The following is a 26533-nucleotide window of genomic DNA, read 5'->3' as shown; positions in this document are numbered from 1 at the left end:
TGAAAATATGAGTTTGTACACACCTTTTTACCCCACATGACCAGATGCACGACTCTAAATATGACGAAGATAAAAGCACTTAATGAAAAATAAAAATGATAGTTAAACAGTGACAAGAAACAATGTTCCTCCAGGACCAAGGTGCGACAAGAAAAATATAAAATAAGAGACTAACAGACTGAACATAAAAAACAAGACAAGTGACAACACTATACAACTTAAAGTGTGCAAATGTGCAACACATTAACCCACACAGGAGTACATAAGAGTGCATAACATAACTTTTTCATAAAGTTCTGTTTTCTGATCATATTTAACATTTTAGGATGTGGAGTTATGCAAAGAAGCTTCAAGAAATAATAAAAAAAAAGTAAACCTACAGTATGTTTGTCTGTAGGTTTTTCATTGTAGTTTCTAAAACTTTGTGTCCAAAGCTGCAGGGGTGCCGGGGGCAAACAAAGTGAAGTTATCGGTTTCAACAAACCTAAATCTGACCTGAACCGGCAGGAGGTCGGATCAAACACCTGCTCTGTGGTCTTCAGACAATAAAGTCACCTCACAGCCGGTGTCGGGACGGAAGGAGCTGTTGAACACGTACCGAGCGCTTATCTCTGGCCTCCAGAACCGAGACAGATCTGCACGTTCCACAACAAACTTCTAAAGTTTTAGTAAAAAGTGTGTGAGGATCCAAACACAGGCAGGCAGGGAGGATGATCTGAAACAGTCAAATACTTTCAGAACAAAACAAATACGTACATTTTTTTAGGGAATTGCACAGATGTGATCATTTTTACTCTTCCTGTGCAGACAAATCATTAAATGCATGTTGGGTAGTAAAAACTTTTTATTTAAACACTAATTAATCATAATCAGGCTGTAAATACAGCTCTATTAATCTGTGAGCAACGTTTTAATTAATTTATCTGCTGATTGACTTGATCAAACAAAAACCTAATGTCAATGGAGACAAAAACAATGTTTTTTTAGTTTCTCTGCAGTGTTTAAAATACTTAAAATGCTAAATGAACCAGAAAACAGACATTCAGGACAAAGAGCAGCTGCAAAGCAACAAAAGAACCGTGAAGGAAAATAAAAGAATAAGAATAATGCTCTGAAGAATGACTCGAAGCTGCCAGACAACCAGTTTTTATGTGATAAAAGTAGATTGTGTTTATTTTAATCCTCGATGGAGTAAAAGTACAAAGTTTTATAAAACAATCAGGTGAAATATTTCTGTAAATTCACGCTGCGCTGCTCAGTACAGGATGTTTCTCAACACTTGAGCTGAAGGTAAATGCCTGTAACCCAGTGAACACCGTGGGCCTGCCTCTTGAACACAAACCAAAGATAAACTGAGATGTTATCGCAGAGAGTGAGAGTGCAAACCTGTCAGAAAGTGAAAATCACATGTGAGTGGGAGAAAATGTCCACAGGGACCTCCACATGCATGATGCTGACCGGATCACTGGCTGCAGAAACGTTTTGTTTGTCGTCCGGTTACTGATTAACCACACAGGCCTCTCTCCTGATTCTGAGAACTTTCTCATTAATGTTCAGGACTGACATCAGAGCGTTGCTCTGCCGTCTCAACGCTCAGCTGAACGAGCTCTGTAGCTTCAGCCTTCGCTCTCTTCCCCATTCCTCCTCCACTCTGCCCATTGTTTCTGCGAGCAGGGAGTGACAGCAGCCTTTCAGCCACAAGCTGTGCTCTGACTTTAGGAGGCTGATTTTCTGATGATGAACCCATGTAAACAGGGAAGTGTTTGGTAGTAACGTAGCTGGAGCATTAAATAATAATGGCTGCCATGCTGGGATCCGTTTCATCAATATCCATTATCAGCAGTATCAATAATTTATGATCTGAAGCTTTCCTCATCTGCTACGTGAGGGCTGTTTGTGGAGCAGGAAAAAATGTTAAAGGATGTACCTGGTGTCAACTAATTACTTCAAGTTAAAGTTAAAGTTTATTCATTTTTGTTTCATGATTATTATCACCTGAAGCCAAAAGGTGAAAGCAGACATCTGTTTGTTTGTCGTGTTTACAAAATATCTCATGAACCACTGGGTGAATTTTAATGATGTTTTCAGGAAACATCTACAACTCATTATCCTTGGGAGCCAACCTGGTTCAATCCACATTAACCAACAGAAAAATGGCTCTTTGAGCTAAAATCTGGTGTGGTAGTAGCTGAGAGTCGTTCACATCACATGCTTTGAATATAATAAATGGAGTTGTTGTTTTTAAAAGAGTAGAAAAGAAAACATTGTGTACTTTCTGTGTACTTTTAAATACGACTGTTTCTTTAATAAAAAAGGGTAAAAACCACATGTTTACTGACTAATATAATTAGTAATAATTCAGGTGTATATTCCATAGAAACGTGTTTTGTGAATGATTGAACTGTTTGTGTGAAGCTGAGCTCCTCCTCTTAGCCCCTCCTGGCTGATAAGCAGGACTCCACCTGTCCCGGCCCCGGTAAGAGGACCCGCCCTGTGAAAGTCCAGCTCTCAGGTGAAATGTGGCCCGACAGGTCTGATGGGAGCGCAGAGAGGCAGGGAGGTGACTGAGGAGCCTGCCAGCTGAGAGGATTTCACCGTCAGACACAGATGTGTTCATGCTGCTGAGGGTGGGACTGGACTGCACCTTCGCTCGCACGCAGAGAGGTGGGGGACCTCAGGACCTCAGGGGCCCCGTAGACCCACAGCAGAAGGCTGACAGAGTGGAATTTCCCTCCTCTTCCCTGACTGGAGCGGCGGCAGCGGTGGTGGTGGTGGGGTGCAGATGGTCGGTCTGAGAGCCTGAGCAGAACTCAGGAAGGAGAGTGAGAGGAAGGGTGGGAGGAGGGCTGGAGAGGCAGAGGAAGACAGGCGAGTAGTGGACAGAAGAGGAGACATGCGTCGCTACGGCTCAAGACCGACTGTTTCCACCATCACTACCACCACAGAGGACTCTGAAGACTCTTTAAGTGAGGTAAGAAGTCCCAGAGAGGTCAGGACACTGGACCTCTCCCTCGGTCTCTCCCTTCTCTCCAACTCCTCTGTATTTTTTTTTCTCCTCCCTTTTGTTTGTCCTCTGTTGCTCTCCTGCACCGAGACACATTCTCTCAGCCAACATTTCTTTTTCCTGACCTCAGAGCCCATGGGTTTATGGTTTATGGTTGGGAGATGTGCACAAGCGTATAATCAGAGAAGAGTGGGCAGGAGGCAGGGATGTCATGTTTATTTGAACAGCTCTCTGATAAACAGGCCTTTGTTCTGAAACCAGCTTTTTTAATTTCTTCCCAAGGTTCTCTCACGTTGAACATCTCAACACTTCACAGAACTGTGGGATTTTTTGTTGTTGCAAAAAAAAACCTTTTAAACTGCACTTTGTTTTTTCAGATTCTCTGAACTGGAAACAACATGACAGATGCTCCTTTTTTTTAGAGTTTTAGGACATTTACATAAACTTTGTTTAATGCTTATTGTCTATAAATAAACTGCACTGACGGTGGATGTGAATTATGCCTCACCTTCAGCGACATTTTATTACAAACTAATCTTTTCTGATCGTGACGCCATTCAGAACATATTTGCTTACGCAAGCTTTTTTTATTTGTTTGTCTGTTTTTCACAGAGAAGGGTCCAACGTCTCAGGTTAACTCTACCTGCAGCGAATAATGGAAACAAGGAGGCAAAAACTGCAGACACAGTAAGTCTGACATCTCTCTCAGTGAAATTCCACGATTAGCCACGCTGGAGCCCTGCGTGCGTGCACATCGGGTCTGTTCAGAAAAGCAAAGAGTTCATTTAAACCCTAAAGCTTCTGAACAAGCGAATCTGTGTGCCGACCAACTTAACTGATCACATGATGCAAAAACCTGAGCAGGGAGAAGGTGGAGCCTCTGAGATTTATGTCTCTTTATCAACTGATCCAGTTGTACAAGCATGACGGATGTGTGTGTGTGTGTGTGTGTGTGTGTGTGTGTTTGATAATACACGCACAGCTGTTTCACATTTACTTCAAAGCTGAACTCAAACCAGTCCAGGAAAAACAGAAAGTATTCAGAGATAGGACAGCTGAACTGAGACAGAATCAACTCAAACATGGTAACTAATATAAACTAATAAAACGAGCCTTTAATAACTGAGAGCTGGAGGTCTTTTGGTGGTGACTGTGTGAATTGTGACTGAGTGAACGCTCCAGGCTGTGTGGGTGTTTGCTGTAGGTGGCTCCTTCACAGCCTCTATTTGTTCTGAAAATTTGGCCCTAAACGTTTGTCAGTGAGAATGTGGAAACTGAGACATCTCTTTCTTTATTATGATTTCTTCCTAACATTTCTCCAGGCGTGCAGCAGAGCTCTGACAGCATGATGATGGCATGCTTTAATGAACTTTGGCCAGGGAGCGTGGCGTTCATCTCGTTACCACACCCCCACACCGCGCTGATAGCACGCCGAGTGATCTTTGAAAGTTGCTCTCTTTGGGAGGGTGGGACCTGGATTATTCACACACAGGGTTTTATTTTCAGTTCCAGGAGGCATGGTTCTCAGAAAAGTTTGAAAATGATCCTTCAGGGGATCAGTGTAGACTTTTATTTAGTTTTAAAGGTATAAAAATGGCTTTCTCAGCTAATGGTAACCATTTTATTTTGTTGACCTCAGCGTGTGGGCGTATTTCTCTGTACTTCCGCTAAAATGCAGAGAAATAAATTACTTTTGTTGAAGTCTCAAACAAGTAATACTTCATAACTGTGTTTTAATGACCTAAAAGCTGCAGACAAAAAGAAAAAAAGGCCTTTAAATAATAACGCAGATCATGTGGAGGTTTGTAACCTCACACCAAGCCTTTCTGAGTGGAGTTGATGTGTTTCCTCTGGTTTCTCCTAAAAGATGCACTCAGATTAACATTTCAATCAGGGCTCATCAAGAAAATGTGCTCAAGGGCCTGAGTTGTTTAATCAGACAGTGTGGGGGCTGGCCTTTTGGTTGGTTATCTTTCTTATAATCATAGCTGATGGTTTTATTTATTTAAATTTCTGCTGCCATCAATAGATGTTGCTGACCCTCGGTGAGCTCAGCTGCAGGCTTTCCTGCTACTGTGTGCTGAAGGCAAGCAACCTGTTTATTTGGTCAGATTGTATCCTTTTTTTTATTAATTTATTACTTCTCAAGGCAAAATGAATGAGCTCACAGGCTCTATATGACCTGCAGGTCTCCAGTTAATCATCACTAAAAAGGTACATGTCTGATACCAGGGGTGACATGATATGGACAAGAAAATCTGTCACTGATTTTTAAGGAACGGCGTTTGTGTCCTACAGCTGGAGGGGCACAGCTGTCCTGGACTTTGACTTCTTTGTGCAGTGAGTTGGTGTTTTGCAGCGTTGCTTCACAGCAGAAAAATTTCCAGTTCAAATGTCCGCTGTGGCCTTTCTGGGAGGAGTTTGAATGTTCCCCTTGAGTCTGTTTGGGTTTTCTCCGTTGACTAGAAATATGCTGCAATTCTGAATCGACTGCAGTTGTGAATATTTGCTGCTGTTTGTGCTGAAATCCTATTATTCCCAAGATAAAGACGATAAACCACAAAATGTACCAACTCATTAAATTGTAGTGCAGTTTACCCCATAAAACGTGGGATAATTTCTTCCCCTTGATTTAATGACAGAGAACAGACAGACAAGAGGAAACAGACTGAAGGGAAACACGTCTGCTTTGTGCCGATGTGTACCTCCGCGTGTATTTGGGGATGATGCAACCCTGCAGCCCATGCAGGCGTTCAGTCGACTCGACCGACACCAGCAGCTCTGAGAGCAAAATATTAGTTTCAACAAACACTAAATCCCCTGAGGTGGAGTCAGAGTATAAAAGGGAGTGTAAAGAATCAACAAAATGTTCTTTCACTAAATAAAAAGGAACTGTTAGGGTTATTTACTTTTTTTTCTTCCGGCAAAAAGATGTTCCATCTGACAATCTCTGGACATTCATGATGACATCAACATTCATGGTTGATGTCATCAAATATTTGAACTAAACATGATTTCTAACATGTGGTGGAGGCATGAAGAGCGTTTTAATTATCCACTCACTCGATAGGAGAGCAACGGATTTGGATCCCAGACTTACGGGTCAGAGATGATGAAGACGCCTCTTCTGGGAAAAGTTTGAAGTTTCTTTTATTGGAAAGAGACCGGATGATGAAGTTCTTTTTGTGTTTTTCTGATAACATCCGGCTGTCAAAACCGCATATTTTTAACATTCTTATCAAGTACTTCAAATATTTCATCTTAGTGTAAACAACGATGAACTGAAAGCACATGTGGGAATTTTATCACACAAACCTTTAGATTTACAGCCTAAAACAAAAGGAAAAGGTCAAAGATTTATTGGTCAGGTGACATATTTGTGCTGCTTTGACACCTCTGTCATATAAAAATGAAAAAAGTAAGCACTGTTTGTTTTTATGTCCTCATGTGAGCGAGGGAATCCAATGTTTTTATAACCAGTAAATGCTATTTCAAAGTGAGGCACTGGCACCACCACAACGCTTTCCTTCAGGTCACTTTTAATGTTTTGGTTCTTTGGTTTAGGCTTATTATCCTTATTTAAATTCATAATATCTGTCTGGATTTGTTGAACAAACCAATGAAAAATGAGTACAATTGTGACAGAATGGAATAAATATAAATACAAAGCCCTTAAGGAGACATTTAAACTGAAATTATGGTTCAAAAAGCTAAAAAGTCGTCTTTTTAGTCTCGTCAGGGTTAGAATACCCAAGCATTCTTGTTGTTTTTATTGTTGGTCTTTGACTTCTGTTATGTTGAATAAAAGGAAGTTTTGAAGTTAATCAAGAAGAAAGGAAACGACCAGCATGTTCCGTGTTGGAGATGCTTTAGTCGACATGCTGGAAGAAGGAGTTCTTCATTATAAATTGGAAAGGGTGTGTCCTGCAACCTGACTCATTGTGGACACAATCAGGCAGTTACTTTGTCCTACATAATGTGTAATACATCAGCACCATAACACACACGCACACACACAGACGACACAGAGGCTGAGCTGCTGCAGAAAAATGCTGTCCGACCTGCAGCGTCGGGTTTTCTGACTGACAGCAGCGACAAGAGAACAAGGATCAGCCTGATGAGCGACATGACGTGGTTTTTGTGTTGGCAAGTCGAACACAACTGTCTCGTTTAAGGTGGAAATTGAGAGCTTAGTTCAGTTTCTTTTAAAGCAGTCAGCTTAAGAGTGATTAAAGAGTCAGTTCAGATCTTTTTGAAGTGGGTTCAGTGGAAAGAGTATGAACAAATAATGTCTTAACTGTTGCAGACAACCTAAGTTTGGAAAAACAGAGGTTAATTCAGTTGAGTCGGATCAAGATCAAGTGGATTACTGTTGAAAACATTTACTTTTTTGTTTGTTTGTTTTACGCCAATAAAAACACAAATGACATCACTTTCAATAGTATCTGGTTTAAAAATCTGAAGCATTCTGCCTATTTATTGCATTCTCAGAGGTGTATTAGGGATAAGATAAAGTACATTTACACAAGGTTTTAACACAGACACACACCACCCCCATCGTTATGTCAAAAAGGGTTTTTTAAAGCTGCTTTTATGTGTTGATGTAATCCAACAATAGAAACTCTGTATGTCTCATCCACCAGAACTCCACGTGTGTTTTCTGGGCTAAAAAAAAGAAGGTAAACATTGTCCACCTATGCGATCAAACTGTAAAATTCAAAGCCGATGGTGAGCAGACAGAGCTTCGAAAGCAGTCTGTTCAAACAAAAAAGGCGTCTGTTCCTCCCTCACATCTGCTGGAATTCACATCGGCCTATCAGAGGGCCTTCGCCGTTTCTCAACGGCACGTCTTCTTTAGATTACGAGCTGATGAAATGTGAGGCTCAGCCCTGTCCAAGAGACAACACTGGCGTCTTTGTCCGGGTTCCTCCTCAGCCTTATCTCTGAGAGACTGTCGCCTCCTTCTCTGGACACTCGTTAGTTTCTTTCATTTGGCACTTTGTGGAAGCAGAGTTTTGTAAAGTGCTGCAGAGAATACATACATATAAGACCAAATATCTTTACTCTTTGATATGCAAAATATGCAAGCAAAAAAATGTACTTATTGCCTCATTTTCTGGAAATTAAATGGTTTCAATTAATCTTATAAAAGATTTATGCAGCAGTTCACAGACCGAGGTTGTGACAGAGACTGGAAAGACAAAAACACAATCCATCCATCCATCCATCCACTTTCTTTACCCACTTCTCCTCTCTGGGTCACGGGGAGCTGGCTCCTACCTCCAGCAATCACATTCATGTTTGTAAAAGACACCAAATCAGAGGAAAAGCTTCTGCACGTTCAAAAGTTGATTAAAAAAACTCCCTGAAATGTCTTAAGAGGGAAGACCTCTTTCCAAACAGGATAATTCCCATCAAAGTGAAGTGATGAAAAGACGTTGGTTGGCTGCACAACTGAAGTGTTTTTAACAAAATAATAATAAAATACGAAGACTGCAATAATCAAGGCACAAAAACACTCGGGCCATTGGTCATTTTTTATCTTTGACAAACTTTGAAAAGCTGGTTTGTATAAATTTACACTGAAAAGAGTTCAAGAGTTTATTTATGTGGATTATTGTTGAGAAAGCTTTTATTATTATTTTAAACGACACAATGATATTCTGGAAAGCAACATTTAACAGAATTTGTGAAATCTTGACCACAAAAAGCAACACATCTGTTTATGACTTTAGGACTGTTGTTATTTGGTGTTTGTTGTTGATTTTGTTGTTTTTGGTGCCGCTGTGTTGTGTTATTATAAACACAATACCTGACATTTAAAAATGGGATTGCGGCACCACTAATGACATTTAATGACAGCCATCGTAAACAATTCATCAGATCTAACATGGAGTAAGTCATCCTAGACAGCAGTCTTCAGTAATGTTTGTGTTTCGCCTGCAGGTAGAGAAAGATGTCAGTGAAACATGGAAGAAGAAGAACGGGCTGATCCGCAGAGAGCGGCCGGCTGGCAGGGAGTCGCCTCAGCAGGTAGACAGACACATAAACCGTGTGAATAATGGGCGTGCAGTGTTGCTGATGTCCCACAAACACAGGATGTCATTAATATTGTATTCACGTTATTAATGACACCACGAAGGCATTCTGCATAAACAGATACATGTGGCTGACGGAAACTAATCTCATATCCCAGCTGCATCTGCTAAAGGTTGAAAACAGCTGGATTTTTAACATTTGCTCAGAAACTCTTTGTGTTTTTGTTATAAAAAGGTAAAACAAAAGAGGGATTAAATCCAGATTTTCCAACTCACTTTTAGAAGCAGTTAATTGTAAAAAAAAGGAAAACTGATAAGACATATACTAAAAGTTTTAGTTGTAGTTTGAGTAAAAAGAAAATGCCTCCAGACATTTGGTTTTATCGTTTTAGAGGGAAAGTTTACACCCAGATCAGATATACACATTTCACCTTGTCTGTGGGGACAAAGAGCTTTAAATTGTTGTTTTAAATTCTTGTTTTTAGTGGATGGTTGTACAGACATAACTTTGATTAATTATATGAAAAAACAGACTAAACAGCAACATTTCTGTCCAGAAATCAGCATCAAGTTATTCTTGCAGAACTTCAATAAATAAATCTTGATTCAAGGTTTCAAGATTAAAAAACAATTGACTGTATGACAAATTTTCAGTTAATAGCTCTTTCAGAATCACCTTCTTGAGGACAAAATACTATTTTCTGTCTTTCAAATTGTCTTATTTCTCACTGGTTCATGTAAAGCGTCTTTGTGATAGGTTGCTTGTGACAAAGTGCCTAAAGATCTAATTAAAAGTTTCGAAACAACACTGGTTTATGTCCTAATCTTAGGAGCCTTTTCATGTCTGAATGATTCATAAATCAGAGTAAAACAAAACAAAACAAAACAAAACAAAACAAAACAAAACAACATTTCTCTGAAAACAGTCAGGTTCTGGACTGAAAAAGACTTTTAAAAAGCAGCCAAAGATATACAGGAAAAAATACTGATTTACTTCACTGATTATTTTGAAAGATTACAAGAAAGTCTGTCTTTTTGCAAATAAAAATCTAAATAAATGACTCAAGACTTTTGCACAGCACTGGACTATTTATTTTGAAAACTTGCTAATTCAGAGTAAAACCATTTTAAAGTATAAAAGCATTACAGGATAATTACATACTTTAAATATAACAGTTTTATAGTTACTGTTCGTCACTTTTTGAGGATATTTTTGTTTTTCTGAATCAGCAATGGTAAAGTATCAGTCTCAACCCTGCAGAAACAATTTCTCTTTCAGTTTTATAAACTAAAACTCTGAAATATTCATAGATATGTGATCCAACTTACAGTTCAATAATTAATCCACAGCCACCAGTTCTGTTTAGTTTTTGTATTGTCAAAGTGCTGCTGTGTGCCCGTGCTGCTCTGCATTGGCTGATAAAGGTACAAAAGGCAGAATTGGCAGGAGCTCATGTATTGGGTTTCAGAAACATGACACCACTGATGCACTCTGCACCCTGTTTTAGCTGCTTGTTACCAGCCTCCTGTTTCTAACGCTGAGTACAGGAAACGCCTAATCTGGTGCACATACTGTATGTAGGCATGTGCGTCTGAACGCATACGGCTGGAAGTGTAAACGTCTGCAGGCAAACGCAGGTCAGTGTTAGTAAAAGTTTGTCTAAGTGGACGGAAACCTGACCGGTGTGATCCTGTCTCCCTCACAGCACCTCAGGGACACAACCAATGGGGTGCCAGAGACCTCGCTGCAGCATCATGGGCCCAAAGTGTACGGTGTTGTGCAGAGGACGGGCTCAGACAGGGAGCAGGAGCTGATGGCGCGAGAGTGGACGGTCAGTCACCTTCAGGACGAGATGAAGTACATCAGGGAGGTGAGAGGAAACGAAACAAACAATCAGCCGAGGCTTGACGCTTATAGTTTCAGCATCATATCACAGAGTCAAGGAAGTTGATGCTTCTGTGTTGATAACATCTGCATGTTCTTGGTTTCTGCGTACAGGTGAGAGACTCCCTGGAAAAGGTGAGAGAACGGATGTATGGGCAGTTTGGAGGAATGCAGCAATCAATGGAGAAGCTTTCACGTGAAATCAGGGTAATGAATTATGTGAAAACACAAGTCCCTCTTCAGACTCCCGCCTGTCAGGCTGAGAATAAATCTAAAAATGCACGTGTTTCTGCAGGAGGCCAACTCCCACAGGATGAGTTTAGAGTCAGAGGTGAAGACCCGGACGGCAGCCATGGAGAGCTTTGATCAAATGAACAGTTCTCTCATATCTGCAAACCTCAGCCTGCAGGTAACAAATCAGTGCCAAGGAACATTTCACTGCTGCCTGCTGTTATGGGAAGGATGAGCTATGCAGGTAGATGTAGTTTGCTTGTTTGTTTTGCAGAAATCCCTTCTGGAAAACTGTCAGAACAAAGTGGACAGGAGAGACGAGGTGAAGAGTTTGCGGAGCACCTTTGAGAAAACGCAGGAAAAGCTCAGAGACAAGGAGCGCGAGCTCGCTGCAGCCCAGGTTGAAAACCAAACGCTGAAGCTTCAGGTAATCTGTCCACATAAGCGCTTTACTGCTCGTTCAGGGTGCTTATTCACACCAACATCTGTGCAGAGATTTAAGAACATCTGCTCAAAATGGCAGCGGTCAAGCAGCTGGTGTGAGAAGCTGGAGCTCAGCTGATGAGGAGGAGAGGATGTGCTGCACTGCATGCCAGATGCCAAGCACACAGAAAATTCTAATCTAAAGTCAAATTTATTATCAAATTCAAGACCTAGCATTCCTTAAAGGAATGCATATTGCCCACTGCCTTTCATGCCAGTCTTAAACTAAGATCAGCTTATAAATTGTAAAGATTTTTATCAATCCTTGAATTAAAATGTCATATACAATCTCATGTTGTATTGCAAGATGCCACTTTCAGAATATATGTTGCAAACAACACTCAGCTACTACCACATCAAATTTTAGCTCAGTATCTGTAAAATTGACTGAATTACAGTATACCGATTCTTGTGTTTTCTAAGGTCAGTTGGCTGTGGCAGCCATCTTGAATCTGGTTTACTTCAAAGGTTAATCAGTTGTAGATATATATTCAGCAATTACTTTCTGCAAGTTTCTTTAAAATCTGCCCAGTGGTTCATGAGATATTTTGCTAACAGACTGACATACATAAGCACAAACACCAGCAAAAACATTATCGCCCACCTTTGCCTTTTGGCGATGTGCGATAAATAGTCCCAAAAGCTCCGAGGACAGTTTGCTTTGATGCAGCAGGTTTGCTAACGTATCGCCTCAGCACAACACAGGAACATCCAGCATCAGCTACATCTGCACCTATTCCAGTGTTCAGAGGGTTTTAGTCTGCTAAATGTGCTGCGCTGTGGATTGTCCAGGTGGAGTCTACGCGGGAGGCCAACACTCGGGCGATGCAAGAGCTCGCAGAAAAACTCCAGATGGAGCACGAAGAAGAGCTGCGGAAACAACAACAGAAACACAGAGAAGAGATCGAAAACCTACAGGTCTGCATTCTTTGAATCCTGCATCACATTTACTGTTTCCGCTGACAACAGAAAGGAAAAACCCTTTGCATCAGGACTGGACTGATGCTCGCGGATTACCCGAGATGCTTCAAATGCTTTGATTTTTATCAAATTAAAAAACAAAACACTGATACTGAAATATTGAGATGAGAGGTTTCAACAGAATAAAAGCCCCTGAATGAGACTGACAGAAGTATTTCCTCTCACACAGGCCCAACTCGATGAGTACATCAGGCGGCTGGAAGAGGCTGAGAGGACCATCAGGATTTCAGAGGCAAAGATTGCAGAAAGAGACCAGCGGATCATAGAAGTGGAGCGTCTCCTGGACTGTATGGGAAAGGTAACAACAACTGTCTAATCACATTTGTTTTTGTTTGTTTTCCTCATATCTGCCTGATGCATTCTCTGATGTGAGTTCAGTTTCAATTTTTTGTTGTGGAAAGATGTTCGAGAAATGATAGAAATGAAAATAAGTTTTCACATTCCTGCCACATTAGGATGTCTGTCTTAAAGTTAAACAGGAAGGGGAGGAATTAAGGCGAACTGAACGCATCACAGCATTGTTTTTAGAGCAACAGCAGTTACATTAAATTAAATGAGAAAACACAATAAAAATTTGGGAATCCTAAATGGTTTACCTTCAAACATTTTGTATTTCAAATCAAAACTAAGAAGTGAAACATTAATTTCACAGGAGAAGCTTCAACTCCAGAAGAAGCTGCAGGAAAGTGAACAGCGTCTTCGTTTAATGAAGCTCACAGACACGACTGATGCAGCTGCAGCTAAAAGGTAAGAATTCAGATGTTTTAACTTGGTTCACTGTGGACTTTAAATCACCTCACTCTTTCTTCATCGATGGATGAAGCTCAGTAGTCAAGATGGAGTCGAATGCATCGGTTTTTAAAATAAAAAAGGTCATAATTGTCGTTACATGGCTGGTGAAAATCTTCCATCTGAATTTTGAGCTTGTTGTGTCTCAGGTCCAAGGAGCTGAAGAGTGAGACCGAAGATCTCAAGGAGAGAATCAAACACCTGAACGACATGGTGTTCTGCCAGCAGAGGAAAGTCAAAGCAATGATTGAGGAAGTGAGGACGTTTTTTTTTTTTTATTTATTGTGTTTGTTTGTCACTGTCCAACTGCAGGCGTTCAGCCCCTGTGCTCTAAATATAGTATGAGAAGGAACAACCAACATATGGGAAATGTATCACTATACCAAATGTAAGCAAGGAGATGGACACATGCAGTGCATGTTGTCTTACTTGAATGTGGATTAATAAATTAAACTGGACTCTTAGTGTAACTTAGAAAGGTTTTAGGTAGTGCACAGAAGACCAAATTCAAACAAAAACAAAAACTCAAACAGTCTTTTTCCTCTGTGGTCGGCTGGAATTGGTGCAAAACGCACATTATTTTTTTTAGTAAGTTTAAGATGCCTGAAATAAAAAATATATACTCTTCAAATACAAGCAAAAATTTGTTCCAAGTGTTTTTGAAAGCATGTCTTCTGAATTTGTGCAGGTCGAGTCTCTGCGAGCTCAAGTCGCCCATAAGGACATGTTCATTTCAGAGCTTTTAGACAGAATTGCAATCGTGGAGTGTGAGGTAAGAACATGTTTAGCTTCAGTTGCTATGTGGTGATGTGATCTGCTGCATGGCTACAGATGATTTGGTGACCTGCAGGACATCCTGAGCTTTTATCAACATCTGCATGGTTTTTCTTGCGTTGCTGTCGCTTTTTCATGCAAAGTGGCCGCAGTCCTTTGCATGTGGCTGACCTGACAGATGTTTTTCCTGTTTCCCTTTTCCTAGAATAATGAGTTAGAAGACAAAGTGAAGTATTTTATGTCCACACAGAACAGGCCGCGAGAGGTTTTGGAAACGAGAGACGTCGGGGTAGGCTGCGATCTGCTCCCCAGGTAGGAGTGCACACGTGTCGAAGCATCCGGCTGTGTTTGGTGCTTCATTTGGAGTTGGTTTCTAACTCTGATGTCTGACTGCAGCCGTGAAGCTCAAAGCCATGATGTTGAACGTGTTCACCTTCATTCCACGCACCTCCCATCACCCTCTGAGCCTCCTCTATCATCACCTCAGCCTCCCTCCCCCATCACTTCCTCCTCACCCACACAGTGGTCCCCATCCACCCCCACCTTTTCTCCATCATCATCATCATCATCTTTTAATTTCACAATGCCCCTCCAGACAAGGACGTTCAGACCTACTAACCCTCCACCCAGCAGATTGGAGAACAGTTTACTGAAGTACACCCCTGTTCAGTACAGCCGCTCCCTCGAGTCCGGCTCGTCAGCTCAGAACGGTTTGTCCTCCCACAGCTACCCGTCCAAGGACCGGCCGGTCCAGTACGGAAGAGACGAGGTGGACGCAGGAACACAGTCGAGCCAACAGGAGTCCACTTCGTCCTCGTCCTCTTCTCGGCCAAAACCAGAGCGACGACAAGTTTATACACCTTTCATGAAACTTATGGAAATGACTGCTAAGATAAACATAGAGTGATCTGAAAGGTTCACAATATGAGAAATCCATGAGCCGATAATTCCATATTTAGGTTGAGACGGCACTCTTATTTTAGGATGGCAATTATTAAACCTTTTCTGACTGCAGAAAATAAAAAAACAAACTCATGCTGGAACTGAGTTGAATCAACTTATCACAGGTTAGCAGATGTTTCAAGTTGATCAAACTTGTTTCTAAGGTTCAGTTAGCAGAACTCATGGAGGTAGTTTTTATTTAGTGGACCCAACTGTTGATTCAGCTCTAACTGTAAGGAGTTTGGTAACAAAAGTCAGGAAACCATTAAATACTGCGTCAACGGTTGGTTTCTCATTTATTAAAAAATAATAAAATTGTTGTTTACTTTGCTGTTTGGATGAGAGCCTGAGCTGTGATGAGTGGGGAGCTGTAAAAGTGCTGCTTTGTGGACTTCAGAACAGAACGAGATCTCCTCTTTATCCGGCCTTAACGCTCAGCTCAGCTACGTTCATGCAGCTGCAGTTAGCTTAGCAAAACAGCGTCTTTTCTAAAACCAGTGTTGGGAAGATTATCTTGTTCAGAACTGATGGTGTTTAAATGACTTTAGATTTCAGTTATTATCCTTCATTTACATGTTGAGCTAAAAAGTCTTTTGAAGGCTGTAGATGTTGTATTTTATTGTCATTGTTAATTGTTTTAATCACATTGTGTGACACATACATCATTTTTTAAACATTGGGACTGTAGTACTATTAGGTAATTTCTTTGTCAATAATACATGTTGCTCTCAGAAGGATGTATATAACTGAACTGTTTTTTTCATTTATGTTTTTTTTTTATTTTAACAGTGAATGTAGCTTTACTTATGATGGTCATGAAGCTATAAACATTAAGTTTTACATAAAGGTTATTGTGTGCATTGTCATTGTTTTATATCTGTTCTGTACAAATATTAAATGGATATATTGTAAAAGAATATATTTTCCTATTTTGACACTATGTAAATAATATTTATTAACATGCTTTGTGTCTTTGTGAACATCCTGCTGTTTGATACTGGTGGTGGCAATAAATACCTGAATAGGAAACAGGGTGATTGGTTGTGAATAAAGTTCTTTTAATGCTAATGTTGCTCATAGTTATTGTTGATAATAAGGTGACTTCCATTCTTTAGCCTTAAACACTATCCTGTGACTATTACAGGTCAGAAAAACTTAAATATGCACATTTTTTCCTTTCCTCTTAATGAAAGGAGATGTTTGTATGGATCTTAGTAGCCTGATTCCTCCCCATATTTTCATTTATTCCATTTTAATATTTAATTCATTTACTTTAAAATAAATATCATACAAAAAAAACTAAACTCAGTGAAAATACACTGAGAAGATAGTTGGATAAAGAATATGTGTGTTTGCGTTTTACCTTTCAAGTTTAAGGTGTGCACCCAGAATTCACAACAAAAATTAGCAACTGTAAAAGAAAAACTAGGTTGTTTTATTGTTATTTATCTTTCTGACTGGGTGAAAATCTTCTCGCTGATCAAGAAAATTAACGTTGAAGCATTAAAAATGGGACTGAATGAGATGTTTGAATCCATGTTGTTTTTGGTGATGTGCTCTAATATCTTAAAGTTGTGTTATAGACCTAAGAAGCCTTTGTGTAAAAGAAATGTAATAAATATTAACTCCATTCAACTTTGCCTCAGATTTCAGCAGGCTTTGACCTCTGACTCAGGCTAGAAAGGAAACAGCTGTAGCGTCTAAACTGCGGGACATTGTCTGCTGAGAAATGGTTTGTATCAGTGGATGGAAAACATCCGGACAGGAAATGCAGCTGTGGAAAATCTGAGACTGGGAAGCTTGAAAGGTTCAAGCTGATTCCACTGGTCACACAACAAAGAAAGAAGTATGCAAGAAAAAATAAGCTAAGAGTGTGTTTAGTTAAAAAAGGACCAGCAATGACAAAGTTTATGCAGACAAACTATAATAATAAACTGCACCAAAAGACTGGCTGGGACATAATCCAGGTTCAGTCACTGCAGTTATTAAGAAACAAAGATCTGTGCATCAAAACTCTGGATACTTTTCTCGGATCAGATGTAGATTTAGTGATAAAAATATGACTGAAGTTTATTTTCCTTCAATGCAACGAACATTAGACTTCTCCAGGACAAATGTCTGCTAAATGACATCGCCAGGAAACAGCCTGACTCTCAGTCTGATAGAAGAATTTAAGTGGGAATTTAAAAAAATAAATCACACAAGACTACATCCTACAAAGCAAGTTTTTAATTTTTTTTTATTTGCTGTCTTGCAATATGATAAAACTTAAACTTGTGTGATAAAGAATATTGTTTTTCCAGTTTATGCACCAAAGAGTTCAAGTTGTAGAAACGAACAAACAATCAAAAAACAGAGAAGGCTTAAAAAAGCCACTTTTCCCCTTTTCATCTTGATTCAAAATGACATTAATCATCATCAGTAATGCCACTTAATTAACATTTTTAGATGTTTGAAAACCCTATAATGTTTAGCTGTGAAATTAAATATATTTTATGCCGTGTTTATAATTTTCCTTTACTAAATAACACATAAAAACAGTTAAATTGAACAGCTCAGTTGTCATTTTACATGAAGGATGACTTATTATTTTGTCAAGGAATGTAGTTTTATTATCATTATCATCATTGGGGCATCTGAGCAGGTCCAGATTGACAGTATTAGTAAATCTTTTCCAGGGTTTTCTGAAGTCCAGATCTTGAGCTGCTTTCATGTGCTCAGCTTGTTTTAGTGGTAGTGACTGAGCTTGGCCAACAGGGGGCAGCAAATCACTCCTGTCGGTTTTTATGCTGACAAGCTGCAGTAACGTCGGCTGTCCGCTGGGGGCGGTAAGGCGCCATCTTTAACTTTTGACTTCCTCTCTCACGAAGCAGAAGAAGAACCGTACTTTAAAATGTGTCATGTGTGGACAGGAAAGGAAAGTGTCACTTAAAGCCGTTTCTGGGCGACTTTATTTATAAAATAACGTATCAATTTGTAGTGTTTTTAGCCGGATAAGTTTTAACGTTGGATTTTTAAGCTCGTTCTGTTCGTGAATGCCTGTGGAGGTCCGTAGCTGACAGGGATGTCCTCGTCGTGGACAGACCGGCAGGGACAGGTTGGGGACCTGAGAAGCCAGAGCAGAGAGGAGCTCCAGGAACTGCTGCTCCGACAAGAAAAGATCCTCTCCAACAAGTAAGTTCAACTAAAACCTCAGTTTATATAAAAGAAACACAAACAAGTGGTTTGCTAAATGTCCTGTCATGAACTCTTTCAAGTAAATATGAGTGAAGTCCACATTTGATTCACATCATTTAACCCCCAGGAAATCATTTATTAGCTCTTTGTGAAAGGGACTGCACTGTTTAACTCAGATTTTATTATTTTCTACTGTGTTGTAACATTGGTATATGACAAAATAAGATGGATAACTTTCTATCTGAAACTTGTTTAGATGGATTTATAGTGTTGATCACTAAAATGATTGTTATAAATCCAAGAATGCAATAATGGGTTTGTGTCATTTGCAGGAGGCTGTTGCAGACGCTTCCCGACAAAGGGAACAAGATAAAAGACTTTGCAGAAAAGGTGCGTCTTGCCATTGAACAGCGGTGTGAAGAGGAGCGGAGGCAGAGCCTGGTGTCTGCTGCCAGGAGTGAGTTTCAGTCCAAATATCAACAAGCCTTCCAGCAGCGCGCCGTCTCCACCGCATCAGCAGGTTCAAACCAAAACAAGGACCGTGATGCTGCTGCAGGTGATGCCACGCGGGACAGGGAGACCTCATCTGTCTCAGTACGTGTGCAGGAAGACGCCACTCTGGACATGCGGGAGGACCGGCGTGTCTCCAGTGCAGCTGAGGACATGGTGATGGCTGCAGCTGGAGCCCCTCTGAATTCTGAGGAGACAAAAGAGGGTGAACTTGTGGAAGCCTTGGATAGAGTCTCGTTATCTGAAACTGATGTTGGTGAATCCAAAGATCAAATAAGTGTCAAGGCTAAAGATAATTACTTTCTCCAAAAGCAGCCACCAAAAAAGCCCCACTACGTTACTGTTCTGGAAAAAACAGAAACCTCCACAGATCCCAGGAGGCAAAAATTCAAACCCAATCAGTGAGTGAAACTTGTTGACTTTGTAAATAACTTTGTGTGTATGTTATTAGTTAAATTATTATTAGTAAATAACATCTTCTGAATTGTGTCTTCAGACTGCTCCACAGAAACGATGCCTCTCCCTCCGGATCTGTGTCACCTGGTCAGTCCTCTGGAACTGCATCACCTGTTTCTGCTCAGGCCAGGAGGGAGCAGGACAGGAAACACCTGGATGACATCACTGCAGCCAGACTTCCTCCTCTCCACCACAGTCCAGCACAGCTTCTGTCTCTGGAAGAGTCGGCTGTCCTCGTGAGAGAACAAACGAAGAAACAGCAGGTTGGTGCAGCCAGACGTCTGCCCTGCGTCCTCTGTGCTCCGGGATTCTTTATTGTTTTTTTGTTTTCAGGGACTAAGTGCATGAAACCCAACTGTAAAGAAAGCCTGAATTTAATTCTTTGTTCAGACTCAAGAAATGCTCAGATCTTCATGAGTGAAAACTGCTGTAAACTGTATATTTTAACATATATTTTGAACCATTATTCAAGTTTCAGATGAAGTGCTTTTATGGTAATAACAGAAAAAAACTGAAGCTCTAACATTCCTTGAAGGAATCTCCCGCTGACTCTCATGCCAGAGTTTTAAACCGAGATTATTTTAAATTGAAAAGTGACAGTTTTAGCCATTTTGGTCAAACATTGTAAATGAAATTAGGTGCAGTCTCACATAATAGTGCTCTGCTTGTTGGGTCCTAAAGTATGTGTTGTGAACGACTCTCGGCTACTACCAGATTTATCTCAGTATCTGTAAAACTGACTGAGTTAGAGCCGTTTTTTTGTGTTGACTCAAGAGCAATTAGGCTGTGGTGACCATATTTAATTGGGTCAGCTCCAAAATAAGTCAGTTGTAGAGGCACGTCCAGTGATTACTTTCTGAGAGTTTTCATTAAAATCCATCCAGCGGTTCATTTAGATATTTTTTAACACGACAAACAGACTCAGACTCGGGGCGAAAACATTATCGCCTGCCTTTGGGCGTCGGGTGATAAAAATAAACATTTTAAATCACATATGAAAATTTTCAAACAAATATAAAAAGCAGTTTCTCATCTTGTGTAGTTATCAGTTCAGGAAGTCAGCATCATGTCCCTCCTTCAGCTCTAGATGGCAGCACTCAGACGCTGAGTGTAACTTAACCAGAGAAATGACTTCAGAGCCAAACTTCAGAGTGCTGTTGGCAGCTTTAAGAGAAGCTTATTATCAGTCATACTTTTGTTGAGAGTTTAATAGCAAAGGCAGAGCTGCTGGTTTTTGTTTACCAGCCTTTTCATGTCAGCTTTCTTTCTGCTTCGTGTTTAATTTCAGGAGTTGCAGGCCAAACTGGCAGCCCAGAAACTGTCTGAGGGACTGAAGGTCTCTATGGGGAGCTACACTCCTGACGGTGGCCCCATGGCTGCCTACAGAGAGGTTCAGGATGAAGGAGCCCACCTCTCCTCTGAGGAGGACTGATCCTGCAGGGCCCAGCTGGGGAAACCAGTGGAACCTTGGCCGCAGTGGAAAAAGGTTTGGACCCCGTGGTTAGGATCCATCAAATGGGATTTTTCATTCCAAGAACAAGAACTCTTAAAGAGAGGAAAACAGTCTTTGCATGGTGTGAATAGTTGGTGTCCCAGACTCACATCAGGTTGAGAAACCAGCTTACTTAACTGTCATTCAGTCCGTTCTGGGTTCAGCTGGGTTCAGTGGAATAATACCTTTTGTTGACCAGGAGTCTTAAATGCCAAACCTGAAGCATGCACCATGAAGGAAAAGCTTTCTGTCTGTAAACTGAAACTGGTAACTTCGTGGCCCTCTGAGCCTCAGGGGAGTGTCGACTGAAGCTTCATCTAAAGTGAGCTGATGATGACATGAATTCATCATTTTGGTGTCCAGGGTCAGTTTTTATCAAACGTGACACTTCAGGTTCCTGTTTCCTCACCAGCATGTTATCTGTCTGCCAAACATAAGAGTACTTTTTAATAAATAGTTCAAACTTTTTAAGTAAGTAATATATCTTATCTGGAAGAGACCGCAGTTAGAGGGATTTCAGCTTAGAGAATCCTGAAAATCATGCTAACAGCTACACAGAACATGACCTATTTAAAAGCAAATTTCTACCATTTAAGACATTCGTCCGTCCATTTTCTTTACCTGAGTTTTCGATGCAGAGTCTGGGGGAGCTGATGCTCATCTCCAGCGGGCATTGGGCGAGAGGCGGGGTGCACCCTGGACAGCATGCCAGTCCGTCACAAACAACAAAATTTAATAGATGTCCAAAGTCTATGTTATGAACTTTTACACCGAAGCACTATTACTTCAGAGAGCTTCATTGATTCTGATTCTCCAAACACGCTGACTCCTGTCTGAGCGGGAATAAATACTGTCCATTTAGGTATAAAGCTTACAATGTTTTATTTTCCCAGACTAAATGAATCAATTTAAATGGTCAATTAACATCATTCTGAAACAACACCTCATAAAGGATGCTGATCTGTTTCATCCTCAACATAACACAAGAAAACTCTGTCTTTCCTCCATCACAGATAAAATGCCACAGCAATAAAGTTGTTTTTGAACTTTGACAAACCTTTGTGCCTCTGTTTTAAATTTAGGATGTGTCTGACAGCTACGTGATGAATCAAATGTTGCTCCTAATCTACAAATCTTCAGGTCAGAATGAACGGAGCTCACCAGCTTTAACCTGTGCAGAGTTTTATTATTAAATTAGAACTGTGTTAAAGTTTGATTAATTGAAATATCTTCACTGAGCAGGCAGAAAAAGGGAGTGCAAGGCTACTCTGGTGTTGTATTAAAAATGCTCTAAAACAATGAATCGGCACAGTGAGTCCAATAATCAGTTTCCCAGCATCTATACTATAATTTTAACAATATTTAAGTGACAACAAAGGAATGCTAATATGTGCATTGTAAACTGAGATTAATATCATGTCCTGCTGAAACAAATTTATCCTAAAAAATACAAACTTTATGCACAACAACGACGTGACTGAACTTGGCTTATGTGGCTTATGTGAGTTTTTCTCCACGTTGAGATAAATAAATGTCAAGAAAATGACTCCTCATGTATCATCTGCTGTTTATAAACTCTAGTGTTTCCAAGATGAAAATAAGACCAAGTTTTCTTGATATAAATGATTAAATACTATCTTATTGCTTTTAGTGTAATTTATTCCATTGTTTGGCTCACAGCTCACATAAGCTAAATAAATCTGAAAAATGCTGTTAATGAATTCCTTGTAAAGCCATGGTCAGCTGCAGGAAGTAAATTTCTAAAATCCTGTGAGATGTTATCAGACAGGAATCCCTCACACGCTTGATAAGATTAATGCCGGGCAGTGAGTTATTAAGGCTCGATGGCTGAGACATCTGGACCGCATTTGGGTTGTGTTTTTGCTGGGAATGGCAGGCGATGACGGGACGGCAGCAGGCCTAATGCAATACGGCAAACGCCATTTCTCAGCTCGGCTAATATGCGGGAGATAAGGAGGGCCAGCAACGTTCTGCAACTTGAAAAACTCGCGCTACCCTTCTCATCATCCGTCTTGCAACCGTCAGAGGCGACCGCGAGCCCAACGAGTTTAAACAGCCTGAATCGAGGCTCGTAATGAGGAGGAAATCGGGCGCTGAGGCACCTTTTTAGGGGGAAATGAGGGTGGGTTCATGTAGGTCACAGCTTGGTGATAGATGCCCCTTGATAACCTTTAGTAATTGTTGCTGAAGTATTGGCGGAAGATGTTTTAAAGAGAGGGGGAGAAAAAAAAACAAACATTGATTGCTGTGTATTTAAACTCTGTATCTGATGGGCTCCAGAGTGGCCCCCAAAGTGACGTCCAATAACAAAATACATACATGCTCCACAGAGGATCCTCATTGTGTGGGTTTAATTACAGCCTATACCTTTTTCACATAAGTCCAGAGACTGTTCCTAATTATGGGGGCACATTTTTGTTGCAGCTTCTCACTCTGGTGTCTGGCATCAAACTGGGCCCTGAGTGTCTTGTTAAGGTGGAACCGAACGGACTCAAAGCTGTTTTTAACGTCGTCCATTGATGAGAAGGTTGTTTATGCTTCAGCTCGAGTCCCGGACCCCTCCGCTCAGATTATTAAGCTCCTCGTGAAGCTAGTCTGCAAGTGATTTGCTCCAACTCCGAGTCCGAAATCACATGTCCTGCGGGAGTAGAAATAATTTGCTGTTTGGGAGGGGAAAGTGGAATGTGATTTCAAAACGGCGTCTTCAAAGAGCAGTCAGCTCAGCCTTGAATTAGATATACAGTATGATGTATAGACTGGCGTTTAACGCGAGCTGGGCCCTCAGCAGAATGATTTGATTATGTCTGCCAGGTTACGAAGTCTGAGGTCATGCTTTTTCCATTCTCTGATGTTTGTGTCATATTTTTTTTTTCCAGGGCACACGAGGAGATTAAATAATGCAGCGCACAGCAACACGCTGCAGATATGATTACAGCCTATCTTCACATCCAAATCCCTCCTTTCTGCTGCACAAGAGTTTATTTTAGCCACGCCGATGACATGCCTGCTGGGATGGGATCGGTTTATTTGAGATAAAATGTCTTAGGTAATCATGGCCCTCAAAACTTACCGCCTGCCACTAAAGGCTAAAGGTGATAATGTTTTTGCTCCTGTCTGTCAGTTCGTTTGCCTCATTAACTACATTTCTCATGAACCAAAAGAACGGATTTTAATTAAACTCTCAAGAACGTAATCATCTTATGTACATCTACAACTAATTTACCTTTTGGAGTCAACCACATTCAAGATGGCCGCCACAGCTAAGCAACCTTAACACAAAAATGGTTACAACTCGGCAAATTTTACAGATATTCTGCTAAGGTTTGGTGTGGTGGCGGCTGAGCATTATCACCAACACGTCCTTTCAACACTACTCATTGTGCAATATTATCGCTTAAAACTTTGGCATTCATTGTTGGTGTCAACCGTCTGCCTGTTAGCAAAATATCTCATGACTCACTGGATGGATTTTAATGGGACTTTCAGAACTTTATCACTGGATAAACAACTAAAACTAATAAACTTTTGGAGTCACGCTAGTTTAAGATGGCCGTCACAGCTAATCAGCATTCGCCAACATACAGATATATATAAATATTTCACAGATATTGAACTAAAATTTGGTGTGGTAGTAGCTGAGAGTCATAAAACTGTGCAAAACATCATCACCAAAACGGCTTTAACTCCGTCCCTTTTTGGAATAAGATGATTTTAGTTCTAATCTCTGACATGAAAGGTGGCGGGTGACATGCATTCCTAAAAGAAATGCTAGGCCTTTAATTGAATCTGCAAAAGAAGACTAATATTTATCTTAAGTGAGGTGAACAAATGTTTCATTAGCAAATAAGAAGCAAACATCTGTGACTTTACCCTGGTAGGTGTGTGTGTTCTCCTGACAGCCTGACGAGGAACGTAAATACTTTCCTGACAGGACGGAGGTGCTGAGGTCTCCAGTTATCTCCCTCCGTGTGTGTGTGTGACAGAAAGTCAGCTCTTCGAGCTCACAGTTCACGTCATGTTTGCTGGCTGTCTGAGAAAGCATGATATGTGGCTGCAGCACTCACGAGGGTCCTGCAGCTGTCCAACTGAGAATGTGGACAAGAAAATATTGTCTTACTGGTGGGTTAATCTGTTAAAGGAGCAAAAAAAGAAGAAGGAAAAAAAAAAGATGAAGGTGTCTGGAAGCGAGCGCTGGTTGTAAAAATAGTCTTGGGGATGATTTATTGCAATTTTACATTCTTGAGATTGTTTTCTTTTTACACCCACTAGAAAGAGCCAAGTTACTGCATTTATATGTGGTGAGAACACAATCTGTCCTGAATGCTAAGTGTTGCACACAGATGCTACAATCTTCCCTGAAACAGAATAAAATCCTTGGAGTTCAGGATTGCGTGAAGAGCTGTTGAACATTTTACTAAGAATTAGTGTCACAGATGTTTTGTCGAAGCGTAGTTTAATTCACTTTTTTTAAAAGTATAAAATATTGCTCACTTAGAGACTGACAGTTTATTAGTTCAGGAAATATTAAAAAATGATTATTGTTCACCCCATAGGAATCATCAGTGTTATGTCTTACAGATGAGGCTTTGTTTTAAAAACAATATAAAACACAGTTTAAGCTCCTAGTCTCACGTTTGTCGTCCCATATTCATGTGATCATTCAAACTAAAACAGCAAGAAACTCAGGAACTAATGCAAGAAATGACTGTGGAAATGACAAAAATCTGCTCTGTAGTAAAATCCAACAAAACTTTAGGAATTTAGGATTCTACTTGTGTGGAATTTCATTCACAAGTCTAATGTTCAAATTGTTTTGTCCTCTCCACTATCTTTGTGCTTTAATCGGTTGTTTGTCCCTCTTGTTTTGTGCTCATTTTTAAGCGCCTGATGCTCCAAGGCTGCATGAAGATCTTCTGGATCTGTTGAACACTCAGTTGGAGCTCATCGATGCCTTCATTCAACCCTGTCCTGCTGATGCTCCTTGTACACTCAGTCCTGTCAACCTCACCATTAAACAATTATTCTGCTGATTGTAGAATCTCTCATTTGCCTCTTTTATTTAAATAAACCACAACTCTTTAACCAAACTCCTTATTTCCATCCTTATTCAGCCATATTCAGAGTGTTTTTTGTACACATACTAAAATGTTATGATACTAAAACTGTTGAGACCTCAGCAGCCCTGAATTATTGCATACATTTGCATAATAATTTACAGATCCAGTTCCTTAGTTTTAATAACAACAGCTTGTGTCTTTGATCCTTTTAAACTCCTCATTATCTCCATCAGCTTGTAATGGTTTGACTCTAATGGGTGTAAACTACGGTGGCCCTGAAGTGCAAACCACAACAACATTAATGAAGCACGCAAACAAAAGACTAAGCACGCAAACAAAAAAGGAAGTACGCAAAAAAATGACGAAGCACGCAAACAAAAAAGGAAGCACGCAAACAAAAAACAGAAACGCAATTACATTAACAAACCGGAAAAGGTAGGTCCCAGTGGGAGACCTGAGAAATCGCTGTTTGGACGAAACCACTTTTGAACCGGAAGTTTTTCTGGTTTTAGCTCGTTTGTTAAAAATATTGTAACACTTTCCTGGTTATGCGTTAGCTCACACAAAGGGCGACTCTCGTGGAAGCTAAACAGTTTTTATTTACTCGCTGTTGTCGGCCACAGCTACGCCTTACAGACAAACACACACAAAAAACAGGTTATTTTCCCTCCCTTTTCTTTCCCAGCCTCCCCT

The 26533-nt window shown here is 40.4% G+C and overlaps 1 protein-coding gene across 2 annotated transcripts; it reads left to right on the top strand.

Moving 5' to 3' along the window:
• The first annotated feature begins 2513 nt into the window (after positions 1 to 2513).
• polr2m (RNA polymerase II subunit M) lies at positions 2514 to 22308 on the top strand. 2 transcript variants are annotated; one of them, XM_037979827.1, is made up of 16 exons: positions 2514 to 2971; positions 3617 to 3691; positions 8951 to 9037; positions 10749 to 10913; positions 11042 to 11134; positions 11223 to 11336; positions 11433 to 11585; positions 12434 to 12559; positions 12792 to 12920; positions 13275 to 13369; positions 13561 to 13666; positions 14100 to 14183; positions 14391 to 14497; positions 18637 to 19215; positions 19311 to 19533; positions 20559 to 22308. In XM_037979827.1, the coding sequence occupies exons 1-16, from the start codon at positions 2894 to 2896 to the stop codon at positions 20700 to 20702; spliced, it is 2358 nt and encodes a 785-aa protein (XP_037835755.1). In that variant the 5' UTR covers positions 2514 to 2893; the 3' UTR covers positions 20703 to 22308. The 2 variants fall into 2 exon arrangements, with proteins under 2 accessions (XP_037835755.1, XP_017260335.1); XM_017404846.3 differs by lacking the exons at positions 18637 to 19215; positions 19311 to 19533; positions 20559 to 22308 and adding an exon at positions 14582 to 16164 and having other exon boundaries at positions 2522 to 2971.
• The last annotated feature ends 4225 nt before the right edge of the window (positions 22309 to 26533 follow it).

Source organism: Kryptolebias marmoratus, linkage group LG15, assembly GCF_001649575.2.
Source record: "Kryptolebias marmoratus isolate JLee-2015 linkage group LG15, ASM164957v2, whole genome shotgun sequence".
Taxonomy (NCBI): domain Eukaryota; kingdom Metazoa; phylum Chordata; class Actinopteri; order Cyprinodontiformes; family Rivulidae; genus Kryptolebias; species Kryptolebias marmoratus.
The sequence above is the reverse complement of the archived record's forward strand: the minus strand, read 5'-3'. Positions and strand labels throughout refer to the sequence as shown.